Source organism: Panthera tigris, chromosome C1 (assembly GCF_018350195.1).
Source record: "Panthera tigris isolate Pti1 chromosome C1, P.tigris_Pti1_mat1.1, whole genome shotgun sequence".
Taxonomy (NCBI): Eukaryota; Metazoa; Chordata; class Mammalia; order Carnivora; family Felidae; genus Panthera; species Panthera tigris.
Genome location: NC_056667.1, coordinates 104,788,810 through 104,811,396, shown reverse-complemented (window position 1 = coordinate 104,811,396; position 22,587 = coordinate 104,788,810). Strand labels below are relative to the sequence as shown.

The 22,587-nt window shown below is 48.9% G+C and overlaps 2 protein-coding genes across 6 annotated transcripts; one reads left to right on the top strand and one right to left on the bottom strand.

The window, feature by feature from the left end:
* The first annotated feature begins 224 nt into the window (after positions 1–224).
* MINDY1 (MINDY lysine 48 deubiquitinase 1) lies at positions 225–10,892 on the top strand. Of its 3 annotated transcripts, XM_042994054.1 has the most exons (12): positions 225–350; positions 436–533; positions 1,559–1,624; positions 4,806–5,628; positions 6,003–6,060; positions 6,477–6,541; positions 6,981–7,139; positions 7,482–7,584; positions 8,206–8,348; positions 9,139–9,330; positions 9,872–10,015; positions 10,352–10,892. In XM_042994054.1, exons 4-12 carry the CDS (start codon positions 5,176–5,178, stop codon positions 10,430–10,432), a joined length of 1,398 nt encoding a protein of 465 aa, XP_042849988.1. In that variant the 5' UTR covers positions 225–350; positions 436–533; positions 1,559–1,624; positions 4,806–5,175; the 3' UTR covers positions 10,433–10,892. The 3 variants fall into 3 exon arrangements, with proteins under 3 accessions (XP_042849988.1, XP_042849989.1, XP_015395681.1); XM_042994055.1 differs by lacking the exon at positions 1,559–1,624 and having other exon boundaries at positions 5,061–5,628; XM_015540195.2 differs by lacking the exons at positions 225–350; positions 436–533; positions 1,559–1,624 and adding an exon at positions 645–1,489.
* Positions 10,893–11,507: 615 nt separating this feature from the next.
* Positions 11,508–21,508, bottom strand: ANXA9 (annexin A9). 3 transcript variants are annotated; one of them, XM_015540182.2, is made up of 15 exons: positions 20,942–21,508; positions 20,576–20,653; positions 20,336–20,458; positions 19,764–19,849; positions 19,485–19,581; positions 18,810–18,904; positions 18,494–18,607; positions 18,183–18,273; positions 17,142–17,221; positions 16,885–16,944; positions 16,261–16,345; positions 16,024–16,119; positions 15,882–15,940; positions 12,110–12,232; positions 11,508–11,873 (listed from the first exon to the last, which is right to left on the bottom strand). In XM_015540182.2, exons 2-15 carry the CDS (start codon positions 20,604–20,606, stop codon positions 11,811–11,813), a joined length of 1,203 nt encoding a protein of 400 aa, XP_015395668.1. In that variant the 5' UTR covers positions 20,607–20,653; positions 20,942–21,508; the 3' UTR covers positions 11,508–11,810. The 3 variants fall into 3 exon arrangements, with proteins under 3 accessions (XP_015395668.1, XP_042849987.1, XP_015395670.1); XM_042994053.1 differs by lacking the exon at positions 20,336–20,458 and having other exon boundaries at positions 20,576–21,508; XM_015540184.2 differs by lacking the exons at positions 20,576–20,653; positions 20,942–21,508 and having other exon boundaries at positions 20,358–20,565.
* Between the last annotated feature and the right edge of the window lie 1,079 nt (positions 21,509–22,587).

Sequence of the window (22,587 nt, the reverse complement as noted above, 5' to 3'; positions counted from 1 at the left end):
TCTTCACCAAACTGACCCTTTGCCACCAATTTTCTGATTGTCCGTGTTATTAAAACAATAGAATAATCTTTGACGTCTCTTTTTAATACCTACTACGGTCTCTTGCCACTCCTGCTGCTTTACAACTTGGTGGCCTGTTTTTTTCTATAGCCTCAGCAAACGTCTCCTTTTCCTGGACTGTTGTAACCTGGGTTTTTTGCTTCCTGCCTCCCTAATTGTTCAGACTGACGTTTCAGCCTTCAGAGTTGCTTGAAGTTTCATCCTGACGCAGCCCTGCCAGTCAAGTTAGAGCCCTTCAGAATGTAGAGCTGGGTTCCAACCTCCCTCAACTGCCACCTTCCAGCCCCACGGTATGCAGACTACTACAAATAAATGCACTCTCATCATCAAATACCCCCTCCTTTATTGATCCATCCCTTTATTTCTTACCGACAGCTTTTCCTGCTGGACCCTCCCTGCCCCCCTAGGAACTGAGAGGAGGTGACTGATGAGAAGCTGAGGCCTGTGCTGGGAACAAGGACCAGGGCACAGGGGTATTCATTCCATCTCCTGCTTGCTCAGCTAGTTCTCTCTCTACTGCCTCTCTTCCCAGAGCCTGGGGAGTCCTCCACACCTTCTGCACCACCAGGGGCACAGCCCAACTAGTTCCATTTCTAGAAAAAAAGAAAGAAAGAAAAAAAAAAAAGATACAGTAAGGACTTAGAAAGTAGCAGGCTTTTTTTTAACTTTAAATGAGTAAATATGCAAATGTTATGCTCCGTGGCCCTGCTTCTGTGGATCCAGAGCAAAGGCCCGCCATACCCAGGGAGAAAGCCCAATCCAACCGGCTGCTGCTGTCCAGCCCTGCTCCTCCCCATGCTCAGCAAGGGCAGTGTTCTTCCCTGTTCTCACCAGAGAGGCACAAGCGCTCCCTCCCTTCCAGCGGCAGGCGGAGGGAAGAGAAAGGGTCTGTTGTTTTCCTCTCCTTGTTTCTCTCTCCCTCACTGCTGATCACCCAGCTGCTGACCAGGTCAGAAAACCCTGATGGAAATTCTTCAGTGCTGGGCAAGCCCCTCCTCCTCCAGGGAGCTCGTCCTTGACTAATGTTTTTCTTTGTCCCGATGGGAAAAAAAGAGAGAGAAAGAAAAAAGAAAAACCACAAACTTCCTTTGAAAACCAGCGTGTAGTCTGGGCCTGGAGCGCACGCCCTAGACTCAGCAACTCAGGGAACCCGAAGACGCTCTGGGGCGACCTGGGAGCACCTAGGCTGCACCCCAGCCTGCCCCCACCCTTCTCTGGTGACCCCAGTCGTGGGCGTGGGTCCGGAAGTGGCCTCCACCAAGCCGGGACCGCCGCTCATAAACCTGTGTAGACCTGTATAAGCTCTGGCCTTGACAGCTGAAAGGCAACTGGGACTGTGGCAGCGCCCCTCACTGTAGCTACCTGCCCCATCGAACTGCCACAGCTGGACCCTCCTCCTCAGTCCTGGGACAGCAGCAGCGTCTTTAAGGTAAAAAACTTTGTTTTAACCATTTCCTTTACCTCCCCTCCAACCCCCAGTTCTCTTTTTCCTCTCCAGCTCTGGGGAGGTGACATGGACTCTCCCTCCACTCCTGGTCTCTACAAGTCTGGATTTTGAGAGGAGGTAAGGCAGGAGGGCTATGTAAAAGGGACGAGGCGTGGTCCCTTCGTTTACTTCTTGTAATGAAAACTTCCCCGTCTCTCCTGCAAGCAAATAGACAGGGAATGAGAGGCGCGGTTGACTTATTCGGGGGACAAAATTTTAACCCGGAGTTGCATGAAGATTTGGGTCAGACTGAGAAGATTTCAGTGGGAAGGTTCCTGGGGGTGTGTATGGCTTATTGAAGCTACCCACCCATATTATATGTTTCTTGCAACTTTTGACTATTTACTGCCACTGCGAGGGAGGGGCCAGGGCTATTTTAACTCCCTCACCCACCACCAGAGGATAATTCCAGCAGGAGAGAATGTGTGGGACTTAGAAAAGAGGAAAATAATGAAATTCTGGTTTGTTTGAGTGCCCTCCCCCTCCTCCTTTCCTGTTCAGACATACTCCGTGCCCACCCCACCAGGAGCTCACCTTGTAGTGTAGAAATCCTTCATTCCGTCTCCTGCCCCTCCATTTAAGACTTAGCTTGCTTAGCTTTGCCCAATTTGTCTGGGACCCAGCTCCCTGTGGTGTCCAGCTCCTGGTTTCCTTTGGCTCATTCCCCTCACCAGCTAGCTGCCCAACCCCCACTGAATTATTGATCATTTCTGGCATTGGACAGAAAAGATAAGAAACAAATGCTGCTTTTCTCCAAGCTCTTTTAACTTTCCCAGGCTCTGGTTTCTGCTTCCAAGGCTCAACGTAAGTGTCATTTGGGAGGGGAGGAAAAAACGAGAGAGAAAAAACAGTGTAAGGTGTGCAGGCAATTTTTGCTAGTCTCATTCTAAATTAACAACATGTAATGAGATGCAGCTAGCACGAATTAGATTTGAATCAGGAGTATCAATTTGGGTGACTAGACTCCTTTTGGTAACTTTTACGTCTTTCAACTTCATGTCTCAGACCTTAACCTAGCCCTGAATTCCTGCCGCTTTACAAGAAGGAAGCATAGTGTCAGGTTAGGAGGGAGCTGGAGAAAAGACAAGATTTCTAACAAGTCTTAAGCTCTCCCCTTTTCTTACCGTGAGTGAGGGGAAGAGGGGAGCTAAGAGATTGAAGGGAGATGTTTTCCAGGGGACAGCGTTTGTGGCTTTTTATATATTTTTTTGCCATCCACAGCCTTAATTAAATGTCTGTGCTAGATTTGATGCTTAGTGCTGATAGAGAGCAGGTTAAACAGGCCCAGGGTTTATATCTAAAACAATCTACATGGGAATAGGAAGAACATGTGCACAGGAAGATGAATGTAAGGGGGGGTATTTCCTTTTTTTTTTTTAAGTTTTAATTTTTTAACAGATTTTTAAAAAATGTTTAATTATTTTTGAGAGACAGAGTGAGAGTGGGGGAGGGCAGAGAGAGAGGGAGACACAGAATCCGAAGCAGGCTCCAGCACAGAGCCCGATGCGGGGCTTGAACTCATGAACTGAGAGGTCATGGCCTGAGCCGAGGTTGGCCGCTTGGCCGACTGAGCCACCCAGGCGCCCCCTTTAAGTTTTAGTTTTAATTCCAGTTAGTTAACAGTGTTATATTAGTTTTAGGTGTACAATATAATGTTTCAACACTTCTGTACATGACCCTGTGCTTGTTACGAGGGAATATTTCTTATGTAAGTCAATAAAAAGCATTTCACATTCCATAATATATGAAGAGTGGGCAAGAGAGTATCTCCAGGTTTAGGTGATTGGGGAGCAGAGAGGAACTGAGAAACTGGCTATGCCGACTACAGCTGTTGAGAGTGTACTGACAGAATTTGTGGGGCAGTGGTTTTTGTGCTGGAATCTGAAGTTGCCTATCAGAACCTGTCTCTGATTCAAGTCCACATGGCCTACATTTCCCCTCTCTGGCTTACAGGAAGCCCCTCCCAAGACCTTTTTGCTGCAGTTTGGGATTGTGTAAAGTTCAGTAGAGTCCTTGGAGGAGAAAGACTTCTTTCTCACTGGTGTTTCATCTTTTAGGGGATGATTCTGTCTGTCTGTATCTCCACTTTTCACCCCAAGCACTCTGTGATTGTTAATCTTTTCACCCTTGGGATGAAGCAAAGAGAAGGTAGCTCTAAGGATATAAGCAGCCTGTGTGTGCTCTGGATGATCCACGAACAGCCAGGGAGTGGGGTTTGGTGTAGGGCAGAGGAATTACCACCCTCCTGGCTATATTGGGGGTTACCAACTTGACACCATTACAGGGTGCTAAAGATCATTGTATTAATAACCATTAGTACAGATGACCCTTGAACAATGCAGGGGTTAGGGACACTGACCATTCATGCAGTTGAAAATCTGGGGTGCCTGGGTGGCTCCATCAGTTAAGCGTCTGACTTCAGCTCAGGTTATGATTTCATGGTCCATGAGTTCGAGCCCTGCATCAGGCTCTGTGCTGACAGCTTAGAGCCTGGAGCCTGCTTCGGATTTTGTGTCTCCCTTTCTTTCTCTGTCCCTCCCACACTCACACTCTGTCTCTCAAAAATTAATAAATATTTTAAAAAATTAAAAAAAAAAAAGAAAACCTGTGTATAACTTTTGACTCCCCCCAAACTGAACTAACAGCCTAATGTTGACTGGAAACCTTACCAATAACATAAGCAGTCAATTGGCACATATTTTTTATGTTATATGTATTATATACTATATTCTTACAATAAAATAAGCTAAAGAAAAGAAAATGTTATTAAGAAAGTCGTAAAAGGGGTGTCTAGGTGGCTCAGTTGGTTGAGTGTTGGGCTCTTGATTTCGGCTTGGGTTGTAGTCTCCCGGTTCATGGGGTCAAGCCCTGAGTGGCACTCTGGGCTAGGCACAGAGCCTGTGGGGGTTCTGTCTCCCTTTCTCCCTGTCCCTCCACCACCCCTCAAAATAAATAAGAGTCAAAAAAAAAAAAAAAAAAAAGGAAACTAATGTAAATTGTGTGTCAACTATACTTCAACAACAACAAAAAGAAAATCATAAGGAAAATACATTTACTGTACTGTTCACGTATTTACTGAAAAAAATCCACATATGGTGGGTCTGCTCAGTTGAAATCCCGTGCGGTTGAAAACAGTGTTGTTCAAGGCTCAGCTGGACAGTTTTAACATTTCTTTCTCCATCTCTTTCCTTTCTGTCTTTCTGCCTTTACTTTCCCTTTCTCTCCATCCTTTTTCCATTCCTTGTCCGTATCATTTCAGGAAAGCTGACTCCATCCAATGATTTCAATCCTGCTGAAATCCTTCCTCCCAACCTGAAAGCCCTGTATCCTCATTGATCCCATGTGGTCACAGCAAGTTAGGGGTGACAAGAGCTCAGGCTGGGGCCCTTCTGCTTCCCCAGCTAAGTAAGAAAGACACATACTCCCCATAGCCAGGAGTGACTGTACAGACACTGTCCAGGCTTCCACACTGTATTCCTTTAACAAGACTTTTCTGGGTCCATTTGCTTTCCAGCCCAATGACTTCCTCCTTATTGGATTGGTCTCTTTTTCACATACCAAGCCTAGATTAGGCAACTCCTAGAGGGCAGGAAAGTCCTTTGGTGCCCCTCAGTTGACCTCTTCTGACCATGGAACACCATCAACCTGAGCATCCAGCCTCTGGTAAGGCCAGGATTATAGAAGCAGTCAGCCCTGAAAACCGTGAGGTCCTGTCACAACCAGATGTGCACCCCCAGGACAAGGATGCCGGAGATGCTGATGGGGCAGCTAGAGAACAGGAGACGGTAGACCAAACTTCGCTGCTGGCCCAGGGCCAGGATAACCTCGAGTCACCTGCACCTAATGCTAGTTCAATCCAACTGGGGCCAGCCCACGGGACACAGCCTGAGGCAGAGACAGGAGGGGCGTGCTCCAGACCCCAGGAGCTTCCCCAGCCCCCCAGGGCCCGACAGCCAGAGGTAGATTTCTACTGTGTAAAGTGGATCTCCTGGAAGGGAGAACGGACACCCATCATCACCCAGAGCACTAACGGCCCTTGCCCTCTCCTGGCCATCATGAACATCCTCTTTCTTCAGTGGAAGGTAAGAGAGGGTCCGGATGGGGGCTTAGACATTGCTGGGGAGAGTACTCTTCCCTGATCCATCTCCTCGATCATCCCGATCTCCTCAAACCTGGCGACACGTTCCAGATTATTCTCCATAGTTTTCCAGCTTGAACAAATGAGAATATATTCACAAAAACAAGACAAAACGAAACAAGTTTCTGCCTTGCTCTTGTATCTTCTGTTGTCTAGCAAATGGGAATGTCTTCACATGCATTCCCTCACTCCAGTTACAAGCCTTTTTTCCCACGACTCCCTCCCCTTCCCCCAGTCCTTCTATGTATTTCTGCTTCAGTGCTCTGTGAAGGAAAATACACACACGGCTAACCCTTTGGTCGCCCCTTCTGCCTTCAGGTGAAGCTGTCCCCTCAGAAGGAAGTGATCACATCAGATGAGCTCATGGCCCATCTTGGTGAGTGCCTAGGCCTTGGGGAGGTTCAAGAGCTATCCACTCAGAAATCCAGAATAGGAAGGGACTGCCCATTTGGGGCTCAGAGTAGCAGGGAAGGTGAAGGTGTACAGGGCGTCTCTGCAGGGCTGGGGAATGAAAAGCAAAAATCAAGGTGTCGGGAGCCTGGGATCATAACCCTACTTTGCCCTGAGCAACCTGGGATTGTAACCCTACTTTGCCCTGAACTTTCACACGTGACCTTGGGTGGGCTCTTTATCTTTGTGAGTCTCTCTTTTCCTTGAGAAGTGAGAGGTCTGGATTAGATTCTAAGGCTGTTTCCAGCTCTGAAAATCTGTGGTCCATGACCATTCTCTAGGAGAAGAGGAAGTAGGTTTTGGGGAAATTGGAGTAAGCTGAAAAGGGACCCTGTCTTATAGGAGACTGCCTCCTGTCCATCAAGCCCCAGGAGAAGTCAGAGGGACTTCAGCTGAATTTTCAGCAGGTGAGGCAAAGGTCTGCAGACGTGGGGATTTGCAGGTTCGTGAGGGGACACTGAGGCTAGGAAGAGAGGCCTTTCTTCTGCTTCTCAAGAAGGGCCCTTAAACTATGATTTTTGTCTGTGTTTCTTTTTTATTTCTTTCTGGAGGAGGAGGGTATATCTTTGTCCTAGAAAATATGTTCCTTTATACAAGATAAAGACGGGTTGAGGCAAAAGAAGAATGGAGTAGCCTGGAAGCGAACCAGGGAGGAAAAGCAACAATTTTATTATTTTTATTTCTGGAGCTAGGTGTCGGGAGAGGGGAGGCTAGACTAGCCATTATTGTCTTCTTGTTTTCTGCCAGCTTTATTGAGATATAACTGACTTATAACATTGCATAAGGTGAAGATGTATATCTACCATGTTGATGTGACATAGTCATCATTTTCTTTCCTAACCCCAGAATGTGGACGATGCAATGACAGTGTTGCCTAAACTGGCCACAGGTCTGGACGTCAATGTGCGATTCACAGGGGTCTCTGATTTTGAGTATACTCCTGAGTGCAGTGTCTTTGACCTCCTAGGCATACCTCTGTACCACGGCTGGCTGGTCGATCCACAGGTGAGGGTGAGACGGCCCAAATGAGGCTCCTATCCAGCTCAAGCTGACAGAGGAACAGCATTTTGTGGGGTGGGTGTTGGGGAGTTAGGAATTAGATTGGCTTGAGAAGAGAATAGGCTTTAGAGGCTGGACCCAGTGCAGAATTCCTTGAATTTTAACCTTTCTGGGGAGAGGGGTAACACTCAAATACGGGCAGACCACACGCACGGAGGTCTGTTCTTTGGGTACAGAAAATGTCAAGACTCTTTGGTTACAGGGTTGTGATCCTTTCGGGCTTGCTTCATTTCCTTCCTCAAAAGATCTTAATTGTCTTGGTACCACCCCGCCCCACTGCCCACGCAGAGTCCTGAGGCTGTGAGCGCAGTTGGGAAGCTGAGTTACAACCAGCTGGTAGAGAAGATTATCACCTGCAAACACTCTAGCGACACCAACCTCGTGACAGAAGGTAACAGCCCTGCCTTCTCTCCTGCGGATCTTAGTGGAGGGAAGGACTCTTAGTGGAGGGAAGGATGGCTGCTTCAGTTTATTGTTTATTGTCTGCCTCCCCCCACCAAGTCCCCCTAGAATAAACACCCCACGAGAGAGAATCTGGGGAACTGTCGGTTGTGTACAGTACCCAGCATGCTGCCTGGCACAAAGTACAGGCACAAGGAACTACCCGTTGGGTGAATGAATACCGCCAGGCCCCAAGGGATTTCAGAAGGTGGGACCATCCCTAGGGCTTTATTTTTTTTTTAATTAAAAAACAATTGTTTTAATGTTTATTTATTTTTGACAGACACAGAGCAGGAGTGGGGAAGGGGCAGAGAGAGAGAGGGAGACACAGAATCTGAAGCAGGCTCCAGGCTCTGAGCTGTCAGCACAGAGCCCGATGCAGGCTTGAACTCAAAGACTGCGAGATCATGACCTGAGCCAAAGTCGGTCACTCAACCAACTGAGCCACCCAGGTGCCCCTCATCCCTAGGGCTTTTGACAGGGATTCTATGAATGATCCTTCCTCCTGTTGTGGATTTTGGATTTAAGCCAAGCCTCTTGCCCCGCAATTTTGTGCCCTTCCTTCCGGCAGGCCTGATCGCAGAGCAGTTCCTGGAGACCACTGCAGCACAGCTGACCTACCATGGACTGTGTGAGCTCACAGCCGCTGCCAAGGAGGGTGAACTTAGCGTCTTTTTCCGAAACAACCACTTTAGCACCATGACAAAGCACAAGGTGAGAAGGCTTTGGGGATGGGGGCTGGGGGGTGGCATCCTGTCACTGCCCTGTGGCTTTTTCTTCCTGGTCAGTGTTTCAGACAGGAGAAGGTAGATTGAGTTCAGGTAACAAACAAGCCCTGAAATCCCTGTGGTTTCCTACAGCAAAGGTTTATTTCTCATGTGTGCCACGTGGCCATTGCAGATTGGCTGCAGTTCTGGCCTATGTCCTCTGTGCTCTTGGACCCAGGCTGACAAAACAGCTTTAATCTAGAATATGAGAGGGAAAAGAGAGAGAGAGACACCACACACTCACTTTTAATGCCTCTGTCTCGAGATGACGCGTGTCATTTCTGCTAACATCTCACTGGCCAGAGCAAGCCAGAAGGAATAAGCCTGTCGTCATTGGGACAGGAAATAAAATCCGCTCCCAGGAAGGGAATGGAATTAAACGGAAGAGGGAAAGGTCTTTGGCTCTCAAAGGATTTATCCTCAGAGCCATCAGGCGAGCCCAGAGAACCATGGGAAGCAGAGTAGGAAGCAGCATCTTGTGTGGGACCCATAGCCCTGAGGACTCAGGCTGGACCACAGCGATCGCCATACTTACCCCCAGCTGACCATATGCTCAGACGTCCCTTCCTTCTCCCCACGGCCACACGTATTTGTCAAAGACACACATGCCTGCGCTGACAGGTGGCAGCCAGCACACCAGATGACTCAAATGGTCCCTGCATCCCAGGTGATTTCTGGCCATCACATTGCCTCTGTGTCACCTATCCCACCAACGAGCTTTGTCCTCTTCTTTGCAGAGTCACTTGTACCTGCTGGTCACCGACCAGGGCTTCCTGCAGGAGGAGCAGGTGGTATGGGAGAGCCTGCACAACGTGGATGGGGACAGCTGCTTCTGCAACTCGGACTTCCACCTGAGTCACTCCCTTGGCAAGGGACCTGGAGCGGGAGGTGGGAACGGCTCCCCCGAACAGCAGCGGCTCGTAGACCAGGTGTGTGTGTGGGGCCTCTGGGAGGGTGCAGGGAGCACGGCTGCCTCGGAGCTCTTTGCTGCAGGCAGGGCATGCATTTGGTCATCTAGAGATCATGACACATGACAGCTGTGCCCCTTTACTGTTAACTTCGGACTGCCTCCATGCCTGGAGTGTCACCACACACAATGTGCTTGTCTGTGTATTCTGCTCTGGAGGAGGAGCTGGAGAATTTGAAGGAGAAGAAAAATGGGTCTTGGGGGGCTGGGGGGACTCCGTCGGTTAAGCGTCCGACTTTGGCTCAGGTCAAGATCTCATGGTTCGTGGGTTCAAACTCTGCATCAGGCTCTGTGCTGACTGACAGCTCAGAGCCTGGAGACTGCTTTGGATTCTGTGTCTCCCTCTCTCTCTGCCCCTCCCCTGCTCATGCTCTCTGTCTCTCAAAAATAAACATTTAAAAAAAAAAAGAAAGAAAAATGAGTTTGGAAACATAAAGCTGGCCTGAATGTCCCCCAGGCCCCGGCCCACCTCCCCACTCTTGTTCTGTCTCGACTCTCTCTAGGACTACCTAATCGCCTTGTCCCTGCAGCAGCAACCACAAGGCACGTTGGGTCTTAGTGACTTGGAACTGGCCCAGCAGCTTCAGCAAGAGGAGTACCAGCAGCAGCCAGCAGTCCAGCCTGCACCAGGGCGGGCCTCCCCACAGGTGAGCGGTCACTGCCTAGGGGCCTTCCCACTGGCCCAGAGCTGTGCCCTGCTCCTCGGCATCCAGACACTTGTCATTGCTAGTCCTGCAATGGTCTCTTCAAGGTGTCTCTCTCCCCTGGGTCCCATCTTATCTTTCTCTCCCCACTGCCAAAGCAGGCTCCAGGCTCTGAGCTGTCAGCACAGAGCCTGACGCAGGGCTCAAACCCGCGAAACGTGAGAGTGTGACCTGAGCCAAAGTCGGATGCCTAACCGACTGAGCCCCCACTTCCATCTAGAGCCTTTGTCCTTATGCTCTTCTGAGCTGGTGGGTGACCCACTGTTCAATCCCACACAGGGGAGAGGAGCCATGTTGGGACGTCCAGCCGGGGAGCGTCGGCAGAGGCCGAAGCAAGAGTCAGACTGTGTCCTGCTGTAGCTGTGCCCAAGGCTGGGCCTGCCCTGCCTCCTCTTTCAGAGGCCTTGGCTCTTCTGCTTGCTTCCCCAGCTCAACTCCTGAGATACGCAGGGTAACTTATTTATGGACTGGTGGGGATCCCAGCAGGCAGTGAACGCCAAGGTCCTGCCCTTATGTGCTGCCACCTTCTCTGCCTCCAGGTCATCCAGGGCAACATTGGGGGTGGTGGGGGTGAGGCTTTCCGGTTCCCAGATCCCCTTCCCCGGAGTAGTCATACTAATATACACACTCAGGCTCCAGGGTGAGGGCTCCATCTAGAATGTGTCTAGAATGCGTCTCCCCTGCTTCCCACCCCTGACTGGCTGGGTCTCCCTGGGGATCCTGCGGGCCTGTCTCCTATTGTTTCAGGGTTTGATTTGGGTTTCTATCCATTATTTGTAATGCCTTCCTAAGGTTTGGAAATAAAACTTCTTTCCTGAGATCTGTTGTTTGCCTTGCCCTGCAGCAGTCAGGTTAAGTATTTGACCCAATTAAGGAATGCAAAAAAGGTGGGGTGGGCGGGGTAAAGAGGTGGGGGGGGGGGGTGTGTGGCGTGTGCTTTGCTTGTCATTTCGAATAGGGCCAGCAGGGGGAACCAAAGCCTGCTTTTTTTGTTTCTTTTTTTGTTTCTGTTTATCAGTCTTTGATAGATCTTCAATGGGAATCCAGTTTGGGAGGTGGGTTTCCAAGTCCCTGCTTTGGACAGATGCAATTTGGGGGTTGTGCTCCCTTAACGTAAGACTTTCCAGGCGGGGGAGGGCAGCGCGATCAGATGGTTCTTTGCTACTTCTGACCATTTCTGACCTCATTCTGGCTCCTGTTTCTGTTTCTTTGCCTGAAATTTCCTGGGGAAGAGAGAATAATGGGGGGAAGGGGGGACCTTGAGGGGAGGGGCTTATTGCTTACTGCAGCACTGGAGTGTCAAACAGGATCCCTGTTGCATATGCAAGTGCACATCAAAGGCACCTCCAACTTCAAGACCTCCTCCCAGCCCATGTCCTGCTCCACCCAAACTCTAATCAGGGCACACAAACAACAGCGAAGTTTGCCAAAAGAATTCAAGAATCAGTGAGATGTTTTGGCCAGGGTACTGGAAGGATGAATAGGGCAGAAACCATCAAAGAGATGTCTATACCCAGGACAGAGCTAGGGGACCCACATATAGACCTCACTTTGAGATGAAGAAATTAAGGGACTTGAAAGAAACTTCAAATTCTAGCCTCCACAAGAAGCTGGAGCATGTGGTGTTCAGTGAGGGGTTATCTTATTTGGAGCCCAGCTGGTTTCCTGCAGGCCCAGCCAAACATGGGGATCTCATATCCTTGAATGTCTGTGGTGGAACAGGGAGGGCAGGGAGGTCTCAAAGGTCTTCAGCCCTACACAGGGCTAGTAGGGCAGACCGGCAGTCCCCTTTCACTGCATCCTGTAGACAAGAAAGTCAAGTGTTAGAAAGACCCCACTGCCACCATGGCCCAGGCACTCTGTTTCCTCCCTTGTGCTGGCCCACAACTATCTGATGTCAAGATTTCTGTACTAAATTAACCAAAGACTCATGAGTTCTCCAAGGGTGTAAATACACTCTGCCGTGTGCAGTGAGGGCAGAGTGGCAGTGAGGGGTGAAGCTCTGAGGCTCCAGGTCAAGAACTAGCCAAGTCTCACCTGGAGAGAAGAGTAGAGGGACTTCCCAAATTTCTTTTTGAACTCAGCTCGGATGCTTAGAAGGTCAGTCTCACTTCGAGAGATAAGGATGCGCATCAGGACTTGGTAATTGGGCCCCATGTCCTGGTAGAGAGTGAAACAGAATGGAGAGAGGTTGGTAGTAAGGTTCTCACAGAGCGGAGACTGGACGGCAAGGTAAATTACTCTAGAAAGGGGAAGCAAGGTGTAAGTGCAGGGAAAAGAGATGTGTGCATTATCTAGGAGCAAAATTTGTCTCTTTGTCCATCCTCATGGAAGATGATGCAGCAGGAAAGAGGAGTCTCTGGGAGCAGTTGGGGTAGGTGTTGTTCTGGCCGTGTACCCACTGTTCCTGGCCAGGCCTCTAGCTTAGAGTCTCATTCCTCAAGAGTTCAGTGGTGAGCAGCCCCAAAGGCACAGACTCAAAAAAAAAAAAAAAAAAAAAAAAAAAATCGGAAGCTGCAGGGGAGCGGGGCCATGGAGAAGGTCCTGAGCCGCCAGGATTCCCAGGAGCAGGGCCTGACCACACAGGTCCCGGATGCCTCGTTCCTTAGTTTCAACACCAGATTGAAATGGTTTCTCATTCGATTCGCGTGCAGCATTTTCTTCTCCATCCGTGGAACTGGATTGCTGTGGTTTCCTGGTGGCATAAAGCTTTTTGCAGCGTTTTACACCCTTGGAAGTATTGGTGCATTAGCTGGTACGTGCTTTACTTATTAAAAAAAATTTTTTTTAATGTTTATTTATTTTTGAGAGACAGAGACAGAGTGTAGTGGGGGAGGGCAGAGAGAGAGGGAGACACAGAATCTGAAGCAGGCTCCAGGCTCTGAGCTGTCAGCATAGAGCCCGATGTGGGGCTTGAACTCACAAGCCATGAGATGGTGACCTGAGCTAAAGTCAGATACTTAACCAACTGAGCCACCCAGGCGCCCGACCCCCCTTTTTTTCTAATTTTTTCCCAATATCTTTTTTTTTAAACTTTAAATGTGAAAGTTTTTACTTTAAGCTAAAAATTGTTTATTATATGTAATAAGTATTTGTATTTTATGTAATAAAATACATATAAAGTAATAAAATCCATATAATTGCATTATATGTGCTATTATATGTAATAAAAAATAACATGTAAATCTTTATAATTTTGAAATAAACCCAGACTTGGAAAAATGAAAAATATAAAATATAAAAAGGATAGGAAAGACTTGCTACCTATAAAGACTTACAGCATGAAAGCCAGGAACTTTATAACTTCCAATTTAGTGAATGTCCAAAGAGCATATACCCAGCCTATCCCCAAACTGAGTTGATGGGGTTCTGATAGGGAGCAGGGTCATGTGCCTTCCGGTTTGAATCCTGACCTCCCAGGGCCACCTCACATCCTCATCGGTATCTATCAGTTTCTCCTGGTTGGACCCCTGGGGTTCAGCATCACTCTCTTCCTCCTAAACCTGTACCAAGCCTCCTGCCTTTTGGTTAAAGAAGGTAATGGAGGATTCTGTTTAGAAATAACAGAGGTACAATACAGTATCAAATTGAATTATAACTGATTATAATAAATGTGTAACCATGACAGATTTCTAAATAAAAAATGTGCACTGGTGCGGTCACTATTTCCTATGAGCCCCTTTCCCAGAGTTTCCTGTTGCTTGACTCATAAGACCCTTCCCAGAACTGCCTGACACCCATACTTATGGCATCAACACAGATCATAAGTTCCCATGAAAAAAATAGAAAGGAAAATGAGGAAGTAACAACAGGATGCCATATTTCATCTGGACTCATGATCTCATTGTCAGTGTGCCTAGTGGCTACTTTATCTTAAATTTCATATATCACCAATTTTGTATTATGATAAAGGATTGTGTTTTTTCTTTTCTTTTTAATGTCGATTTATTTATTTTTGAGAGACAGAGCAGGAGCAGGGGAGGGGCAGAGAGAGGGAACACAGAATCGGAAGCAGGATCCAGGCTCCCATCTGTCAGCACAGAGCCCAACGGTGGGCTTGAGCCCACAAAACATGAGATCATCACCTGAGCTGAAGTCAGATGCTTAACCGACTGAGCCACCAAGGTGCCTGCCCCTTCTCTAGGATCTTTTAATGAAAATTCATTGTATGGTTCATATTGGTCTGAATTTTCCTGAATCAGCCTTCACTGAAAGTCATTTCTCTGAATAAATATTTGTCACAATCTATGTTTTCACATATTTCTCATAAGAGAATAAGATAGAAGCATCTGATTGAGTTTTTCCTTTTTAAAAAAAGTTTTCAGGACACCTGGGTGGCTCAGTGGTTAGGCATCTGACTTCAGCACAGGTCATGATCTCGCGATTCGTGGGTTCGAGCCCCGCATCGAGCTCCATGCTGACAGTGCACAGCTTACTTGGGATTCTCTCTCTCCCTCTCTCTGCCCCTCCCCGACTGGTACTTTCTCTATCAAAATAAATAAATAAACTTAAAATTTTAAAAAAAATAAAAAATAAAAAAGTTTTCAGAAAAACAGGCCTATATTATTTTTTGACTTCTACTTCTAAGGGTCAACCTGGCATTTACATCCAAGAGTATGGGTCCTATAGTCTAAATACATTACAATCATTTACTGCTAGGATTCAAATTTGTTTTTATAACAAGAATTTAGATAACCACAACTCTTCAAATCGGTCTTAGTGTTGGCTCAATACAATAGTACAGACTTCATGGGATAAATACAATGGAAATCTCCATTGATGATAAAATAAGGGCATATACGTACTGTCTTTTGAATAGCTGTCAATAAGGCATGATGGTTTCTCAAACAGTCCTCATGAAGCTATGCCATCTACCAAAATGATAACTGCTTTTATCTTCTTAAGAATTGGGGTGAGTTTTTTTATTTATAGGTTTCAGGGGACATTTATACTAATAGGAGACCTAGCTCAGTGAGTAGAATGCTTGGATTCTGTTTATTAAATTACTCAAACCAACATCACCAATTTAAGTGTGGATAATATGGAACAAAGTCTGACCAGAGTGGAAAAGGTGGTCCTGGATGCTAAGAACTCTTATGGTATAGCTTATAGTATAGACCAACACCTATGGTATAGACTATGATTTGACACATGGCAGTTAAATGTCCTCTGGGACCATTGTGTGTGTGTATGTGTGTTTAATTGTGTTTAAATTCCAGTAGAGTTAACATACAGTATTATGTGTTAACATATGTGTTTTGTAGGAAGCCTGTATGATTTATTAGCTGTGTGACCTTGGGCAAAGAACTTAGTCTCTCTGTACCTCAATTTTTTCATCTATAAAACAGGGATGGAATGTGGCCATGAAGATTCATTGAAATGTGTGTCACAAGCTCAGCATAGGCCCTGGGACACAATGAGCACCCAAGAAATGCTGGCTCTTGTCACCATTCTTGCTAGCATTATCACCATCATAATTCTGGCCACCACTGAAATTGGACAAGATGCTGTCTTCTAGAGCAAATTTATATCTATGTTTGGCCATCTAGACACCAATTAGGCCAAAATTTTAGCCTTAGTGCTCTTTTGCTTCAACTAATTTAGCTCTAACCACAGCTCAATCCTCTGCTATTGACAAGACAGTTAGTAAACCTAGGAAAAGAGAGCGGCTTTATGATTATAAAACAAGTATGAGATTGTTACATTAGCAAAAGCGTGAAACTTCCTCTCTGTTGCCCAAAAGTAGTCCTCCCTGCCACCCCACCCCGGTTTTTGTTCCAAAGGGAGGGAAAAGAAGTGTCCGTCTCACCTGGAGGGCTTGATGGAGTTTATCAGCAAAGTACAGCGGTGTGTTCTTGATCACGGAGACTGCAAGCAAGGAGAGAACAGTGGGGAGATGGCTCCCCACGCCAGGTGAGCACCCTACCCCACATGTCCTGAGCAGGTCCTACCTAGGCTGAGCAGAGCCGCCTGGTCATCTCCGTGGAAAATGTTCTGGATGGTCTTCTCTAGCTCGTGCCCACTGCACCGCTGGTACTGATCGAACACTTGTGGTGTGTGTGGGAAGTAGTCAGAAAGATAAATGAGAGCAGGGGGTGATTATCACAGAGAAGGATGAGCCCTCCCCACTTTCCTCAGCCAAAGTCATCATTAGAGTAAGCTGGGAGGACCAGACGTCCCATGTGTACCTCGGACAAGGTGTTCAGGATTTCTCTGCGTGAATATTATGACCCATGTGCCCTCTGTGCCGGGCCCTTCAGCCTGCTTTAATGCCTGGGAGGGAGGAGTAAATCAGGATCCTTGTTTGGGGGCTGGGGAGCCACAGTTGCGATGTTCCCAGAATCCATCATCATGATGATGGGAACAGGATTCAGAGTAGAAATGCTTATTTGAAAGTGTACAGTAGTTACCTTTATTTATGGTTAAAACAAGCAAACAAAAAGGAATAGGGCTAAGACAGGGGCTCTGCCCTGACAGCTCAGTTCCCCAATTTGGGGAAATCCTGGCACTCAAGGAATTCAATGATCTACAAGGAAAGGTGTGAGGAGGGTTCCCCCACCCAAATGCCCAAGAGAACGGTCATCCGTGACGGGCTCACTTCCTGGGAGTTCAGGAGTCAGAGGCTAAAGGAGTGAAAAGGCTTCAGATGGTTACTACCCAACAGGTCATGTCCTCACATGTCACTAAGGACTCCTTCCCCCAGGCAAGGAGAGGTCTGCAGGACAAGTGGGTACATAGGTCACTGGCTCTAGGATATGGTGGGGGAGGGTATCTTACGTGCGTGGCTGTGCAGACTCCTCACCCCTGCTCACCTGGACATCGTCCTCCACCAGGTTGTAGTCAATGATTCCAGAATAGCTCTCACGGGCCCCCTATGAGAAACTCTCTCAGGAGGACTCTTTGAGGGGTAGCTTTTTACCTCCAGGCAAACTGACCCCAGCCTGTTCTCCTCCCAAAGCCTTCTCTCCTTAATTATACCATTGCAATGCTCCCCACCCCACCCCAGCCCCTTCCCTGGCAGTATAACTGCCAGGCCAGTCCCCCTCTTCTGCAGGCCAGTCCTCCTCACCTTGGCCAGGGCCAGGAGCAGGTCCCGCAAGATGCCACTGGTCTCAGATTTGATGTCCTTCTCCACCTCCATCTGGAAATCTGGGGTAGGGTCAGGAGCTCTCTGAATCCTCCCAATTTTTTCCAGTGTAGATATTCTGTCAAATGCCCAACCCACTGTGCCTACTGCCAGCCCCTGCTTGGGGTAGCTTGATGGCTGGTAGTTCCCAGGATGTAAGGCAGAAGCACCATCGTGGGTACCCTGAAAACATCCCTAAACTGTGAGTAACCCATGCCCTACTTAGTGGAGTAGCCTTATCTCTAGGAGCCAACCTGCCCTGGGCAGGAGGCGTCTGTGATTCAAGTAGTAGCCAGGTAGTCAAGGGGGATAGGGAAACCTACATTATGAGGCCAGATGGCTAGGGCCCGGTCCTCTCACTGGCAGCACAGAGAAGTGATCCAGGAGGAAAGATGTGAAGATGTGAAAGAAAAAAGAGAAGGGGAAAAGAAAGACAGAAGCAAGAAGTGAAAGAGGTAGGAGAGGGATTAAGACAGGCCAAGAATGGACATCAAAGGAAAATTGGGGAAAGCAAGAAAAAGGGGGGGGGCTTGCTAAGATGGTGAGAAAAGGCCAGTCAGCAATTAGTGGGTGAGCCATGTGGCAGCCAAGCAAGGGCCTGAGGGGTAATACTCATGACTTAGGGAGAAGTCCCCCCCCCCCCCACCTCAGCTGTAGCAAGGTTCCATTCAGTCTGGGATGTGATATGATGGCAGAATCAGGAAGGGGTTGAGAAGATGACATGGGCACCCTTGGGGCTGTCATGTGCCCAACATTGTCATTACCTTGGGATCCGCCCTGGGGCCCCAGACTAAGATGGTTAATCACTGCTTCTCTTTCTTTAATGATCACATCTGGCTCTTACCCTGGGGAGACTGAGAACTGGTAAGGGTGGGTGGGGGGAGAGACCCCAAGGGAAAAGCTCTGAGGCAGACAGGTTCCAAGAGGGCTCACCTAACCTGTCACCTACCCCATCCCCACCCCATGTTCCTTACGTGCTCTTACTATGTTTGTAGACTGTCAGGCACTCTTGCAGCTGGGGTGGGCTTCGGGTAGCAAGAATTTCCACAGCCACATCCTCAGTGGAACCTGGGTTCTGTGGGAAATTGGGAGGCCACTCTGAGACTGGGCCATGTCGGCAGTATGGCAGAGAGCAGAGGCTGACCCCTTGTCCTTCTAAGGGTCAATATGGGTTGTTTAAAGGGGGCCTCTGCCAAGTGGACACCTCTGGAGTGGGCAAAGGCCAGGCAGTGAACCCTCTCCTCCCTTCAATGGTGTCCTCATTTCCTAGAAACCCAGAGAGCCTCTTCCAGTACCTTCAGAGCTGTCCTCAATTCCTGGGCATCGAAATGGGCTGCAGGCTGCAGCAAAGCCATCACCATCCTCTCGAGGTTGCCAGAGAGTGCTGCCTGCAGGGACTTCACCAGGTCCTGTGATAAATGGCCCCATGGCAGAGGAGAAGATATGAGGGGGAGGTCCCTGAGGCATGCGGGACATTTGGAATATCTGGCTGGCTTTTATCTAAGGCCAGAAGCACCAGCCACCCCCCCTCCAGCTGCTACTGCTGCACCCCAAGATTTCGGGGGGGCCTCTCACCCCAGTCCACTGCTCCTGGGAAGTCAGTGGCCTCACCTGTTGAGTGCGCTCCTGGAAGGCTCGAGAGATGAGCTGTCTTTGTTCCCTACTCCGATTGGTCAGCACACCCACGATGGTGCTGCGGTCCACACCTGAACAGAGGTGAGGGCTGGGCCATCAGCTGGTCACAACCCAGCTGAGTCTTTACGGGGGGGGGGGGGGAATCCCCTTCCTCCTCACGCTGGAAGCCTCCAGAGGAGGAGAGATGGAGGGAGATCTAGGAAAGGGCCGTGAAAGACAGGGGCAGGGGCTGCGTCACCCCAACTTCCATTTGGCCTCGAGAAGATGCGAATAAGATGCCAAAATGGCATGCAAACCTGGCCCTGAATTAGGTGTAGGTGGCCTGGTATGCTGGGGGAGAGATGGCTCTGGGGATCACAGACTTGGATTAGATTCCCGGCCCGGCCCGGCCCTGCCGTCGTGAGCCATGTGACCTCGGGCCAGCCCTTTTGTCTCACTGTTTCCTCATCTGTAAAATGGAAATAAGCCTTACCTCATGGCAGTGTCCTGAAAATAGGAACCACACACCCACCACGGTACTTGACGGACAAGAATTAAGGCATTCCACAAACGTTTATTGAACAACATCACTTCCTCCTTCCTGGCTCCTTCTTGGTCTGCAGACTGGTTCCTGTAGGGAAGAGCCCCAGGTGCAGAGGGAGAAGGGCTCACCTTGGCTTGCAATTGCCCTCAGCAGCCTCTGCACATCCTTGTCCACGCTGAAGCTCAAGAATGTCCTGAGGGTGCCCAGGGTCCCCCAAGCTGCAGTCTATAAGAGCACGAGGGGTGAGGGGTTGGGGGGAGCATCGCAGGTCTGTGCACGCTTACCCCAGAGCCTTAACCCGGCCCTTGGCAGAGTCTCAGGGCCTGCTCTCCCTTTTCCTGTCCCCCATCCTCTCATCGCCCTGCAGTTGATACACCAACAATGATTCCAACCATTACAGCCCCTACCTTGTTGGCAAGGCCCAGGTGGCTGAGGATCTCCTGGGTCAGGGATGGTCTTGTCTTCCCACTGGTCACAGACATGGTGTCACTGGCTATGCCAGGGAGGGAAATGGGAGCCAACTGAGGAGAGCCTTCTGGCCCTTTGGGCCTCTTTATGACCCCCAGACCACGGGGCTCACCTCCCATGCTTTCTTTCCCCTTTTGCAGAAAAAGAGAGTATTGACTTGCTTGGCAGCTTTGAGAGCACAAGTGGAAGGGTAGGAGGGGAGCCCCCTTCTTCCCCAGCTCTCACCCCTCTTTCAGGAAGCAAGGACTGGTCAGGAATGCTGCTGGAGCTAGCCCTCAACAAATCCTCCCTGACTCCATGGCTCCCAAACTTTGGACTCAGGTGCATGACCCCCTTCTGAGAGCCACATCCCTTCCTTCCCGTAGACTGGCTAGGTGTTCCTGGGGTGGCGCAGGGGAGGCAAGGTGGTAGGTTTAAGTATGTGGGGTGGGAGATAACAACTCCTAAAACACCTCCTCACCTTCAGCCCCAGCCCACAAGTCAGCCCCTGTTCCCTGCCCCCCCAGGCTACCTGTCTGCCACCGGCCTTTCACCTTTGGCCTTTCACCCTTGGCGTCTCTGGCAGGGATCTTTAGGTCAGTAGGTGCACTCTCTGAGCTGATATATATATGTGTTCTTGCGGGCACTTGGATGCCTAGACAAGGGAGCAAGCACCCACACTAGAAAAGGAAAACTCCTTTCTCCCTCTCCCATGGGATCATCCAGATTTCCCCACCTCCTCCAACACGAGGGCCCAGGTTCCAGTGCTTACCCAGAGGTGCTGGAGGCGAGGTGGCAGTCATCACAGCCTGGCGGCTGCCTGTGTGGACACCAGCTTCTGTGTGGCCTGCTAGAGGAGAAGGGGCGTGTCAGCCCAGGCCGGGCAGCCAGTCAGATGACCTCCCTGGCAGCCCAGCCCAGCTGTCGCCTCTAGCTCTGGCCCCTCCCAAATGTGGGAGAGGACCAAGCTGTACCTGGTCCCCTGTGTAAACCCCTCCCCACAGAACATCTTTCCTCCCAGGGGCCCCAGCCTCAGCCCATGGAGGCCTGCTCAGCCTCTCAGCCTCTCAGCAGTTGAGAAGACACAAGACGCCTTGTGCCTTGCTCTCCCTGTGGGGCCAGGAGGGACCGTACAAACCTGGTCTCTAAATCCAGCTTCTGACCTGGCTCTGCCTCTGGCTCCAGCTCTCTGGGGGGACAGGTCAGACAGGCTCTAGGCTGATTTTGAGGCTGATAGAGAAAAACCTGTTGGGGCACATACCAGCAGGGCACCCCAGCCTGCACCCCAGAAGGGTTCCTAACCCCCAAAGTCCCTGACTACTACTGCCTTATCAGAGCCAGCCAGCCTGGCTGGGAAGGGCCAGGGGACTGTTTATATCTGTGGGGAAGGAAGAACACAGGTATTAGAGGGTGGGGAACAGATCAGCAGAGTCAAGAGAGAAAAATGCAAAAGGTGTTCCCTGTGGACAGGAGCATCATACTCCCAAAAGGCAACAGGGAGATGGGAGAGGCTCCCTGGGTCCCTGTGTCTTAGATTGCTTCTGTTGCCTTTTGCCTGCCAGAGATGTTGTAGCTGTAAGTGATGCAACCCTGGCAGCTGGGGTCAAAGTCGTCAGTGCAGGGAACAGCAGGTAAACAGCCTTGGGGAGCCTGAGGGGCTCCTGAGCAGGCAGTCACTGGAAACTAACTCCCAGTCAGCTCCCTGGGGTCTACCTAGGAGCTGTTTCCTTCCTCCCTCCCTAGATAGGTCGAGCAGGGGCTGGGCACATTAAAAAACATTTTTAAAAATGGGAATATTGGGAGAAGTGTATGGAGGGGACATCCTAGACACCTGAGAATAGCCTTACAGGGAGGATTAAATTAGGTAATATGTGTGATGTCATTTGGCAGAGAAAAATGCCTTGTAAAACAAGGCTGCCAGACTTAACAAAAATACAGGATACCCAGTTAAATTAGAATTTCAGGTAAACGACAAATAATTTGTTGGTATTAAGTCTGACCCAACTGTTTCATGGGAGATACTTATGTCAACAAATTATTTGTGGTTTATCTGAAATTGTGATTTAACTGAGTATTCTGTAATTCTTTGGAAACCTGGAAAACTGGACTCAGTTTCAGCATGGTGATTATAAGCAAAGGTCCTGGAGTCATACTTCTTAGATGATTTTTTTTTTTGACGTTTGTTCATTTTCTATTTTATTTTATTTTATTTTATTTTATTTATTTTTTTATTTTATTATTACTATTTTTTAAATTTTAACTTGTTTTATTACATTTGTTCATTTTCAAGAGACAGAGAGTGAGAGGGGAAGGGGCAGAGAGAGAGAGACACAGAATCCAAAGCAGGCTCCAGGATCTGAGCGGTCAGCACAGAGCTCAATGGGAGTGAGGCATGGGGCTCGAAGCTACAAACAGTGAGATCATGACCTGCGGAAATCTGATACTCAACCGACTGAGCCACTGAGACGCCCCAAGACAGACTTCTTAGACTAGAATTCCAGTCTGCTGTGTGACCTGGGCAATTGTTTCAACCCTTCTGTGCTTGGTTTCCTCATTGTTGAAACAAGAGGTAATAATAGTGTTTATGTTATAAGCTATTGTGAGAATTAAATAAATACATGTAGAGCACTTTAGAAGAGGGCTGCTGCACAAAGCAATAGGTACACATGTCAAAATGTTAACCAATGCATAACAATAAATATTGAGGGGCGCCTGGGTGGCTCAGTCGGTTGGGTGTCCGACTTCGGCTCAGGTCATGATCTCACAGCTCGTGGGTTCGAGCCC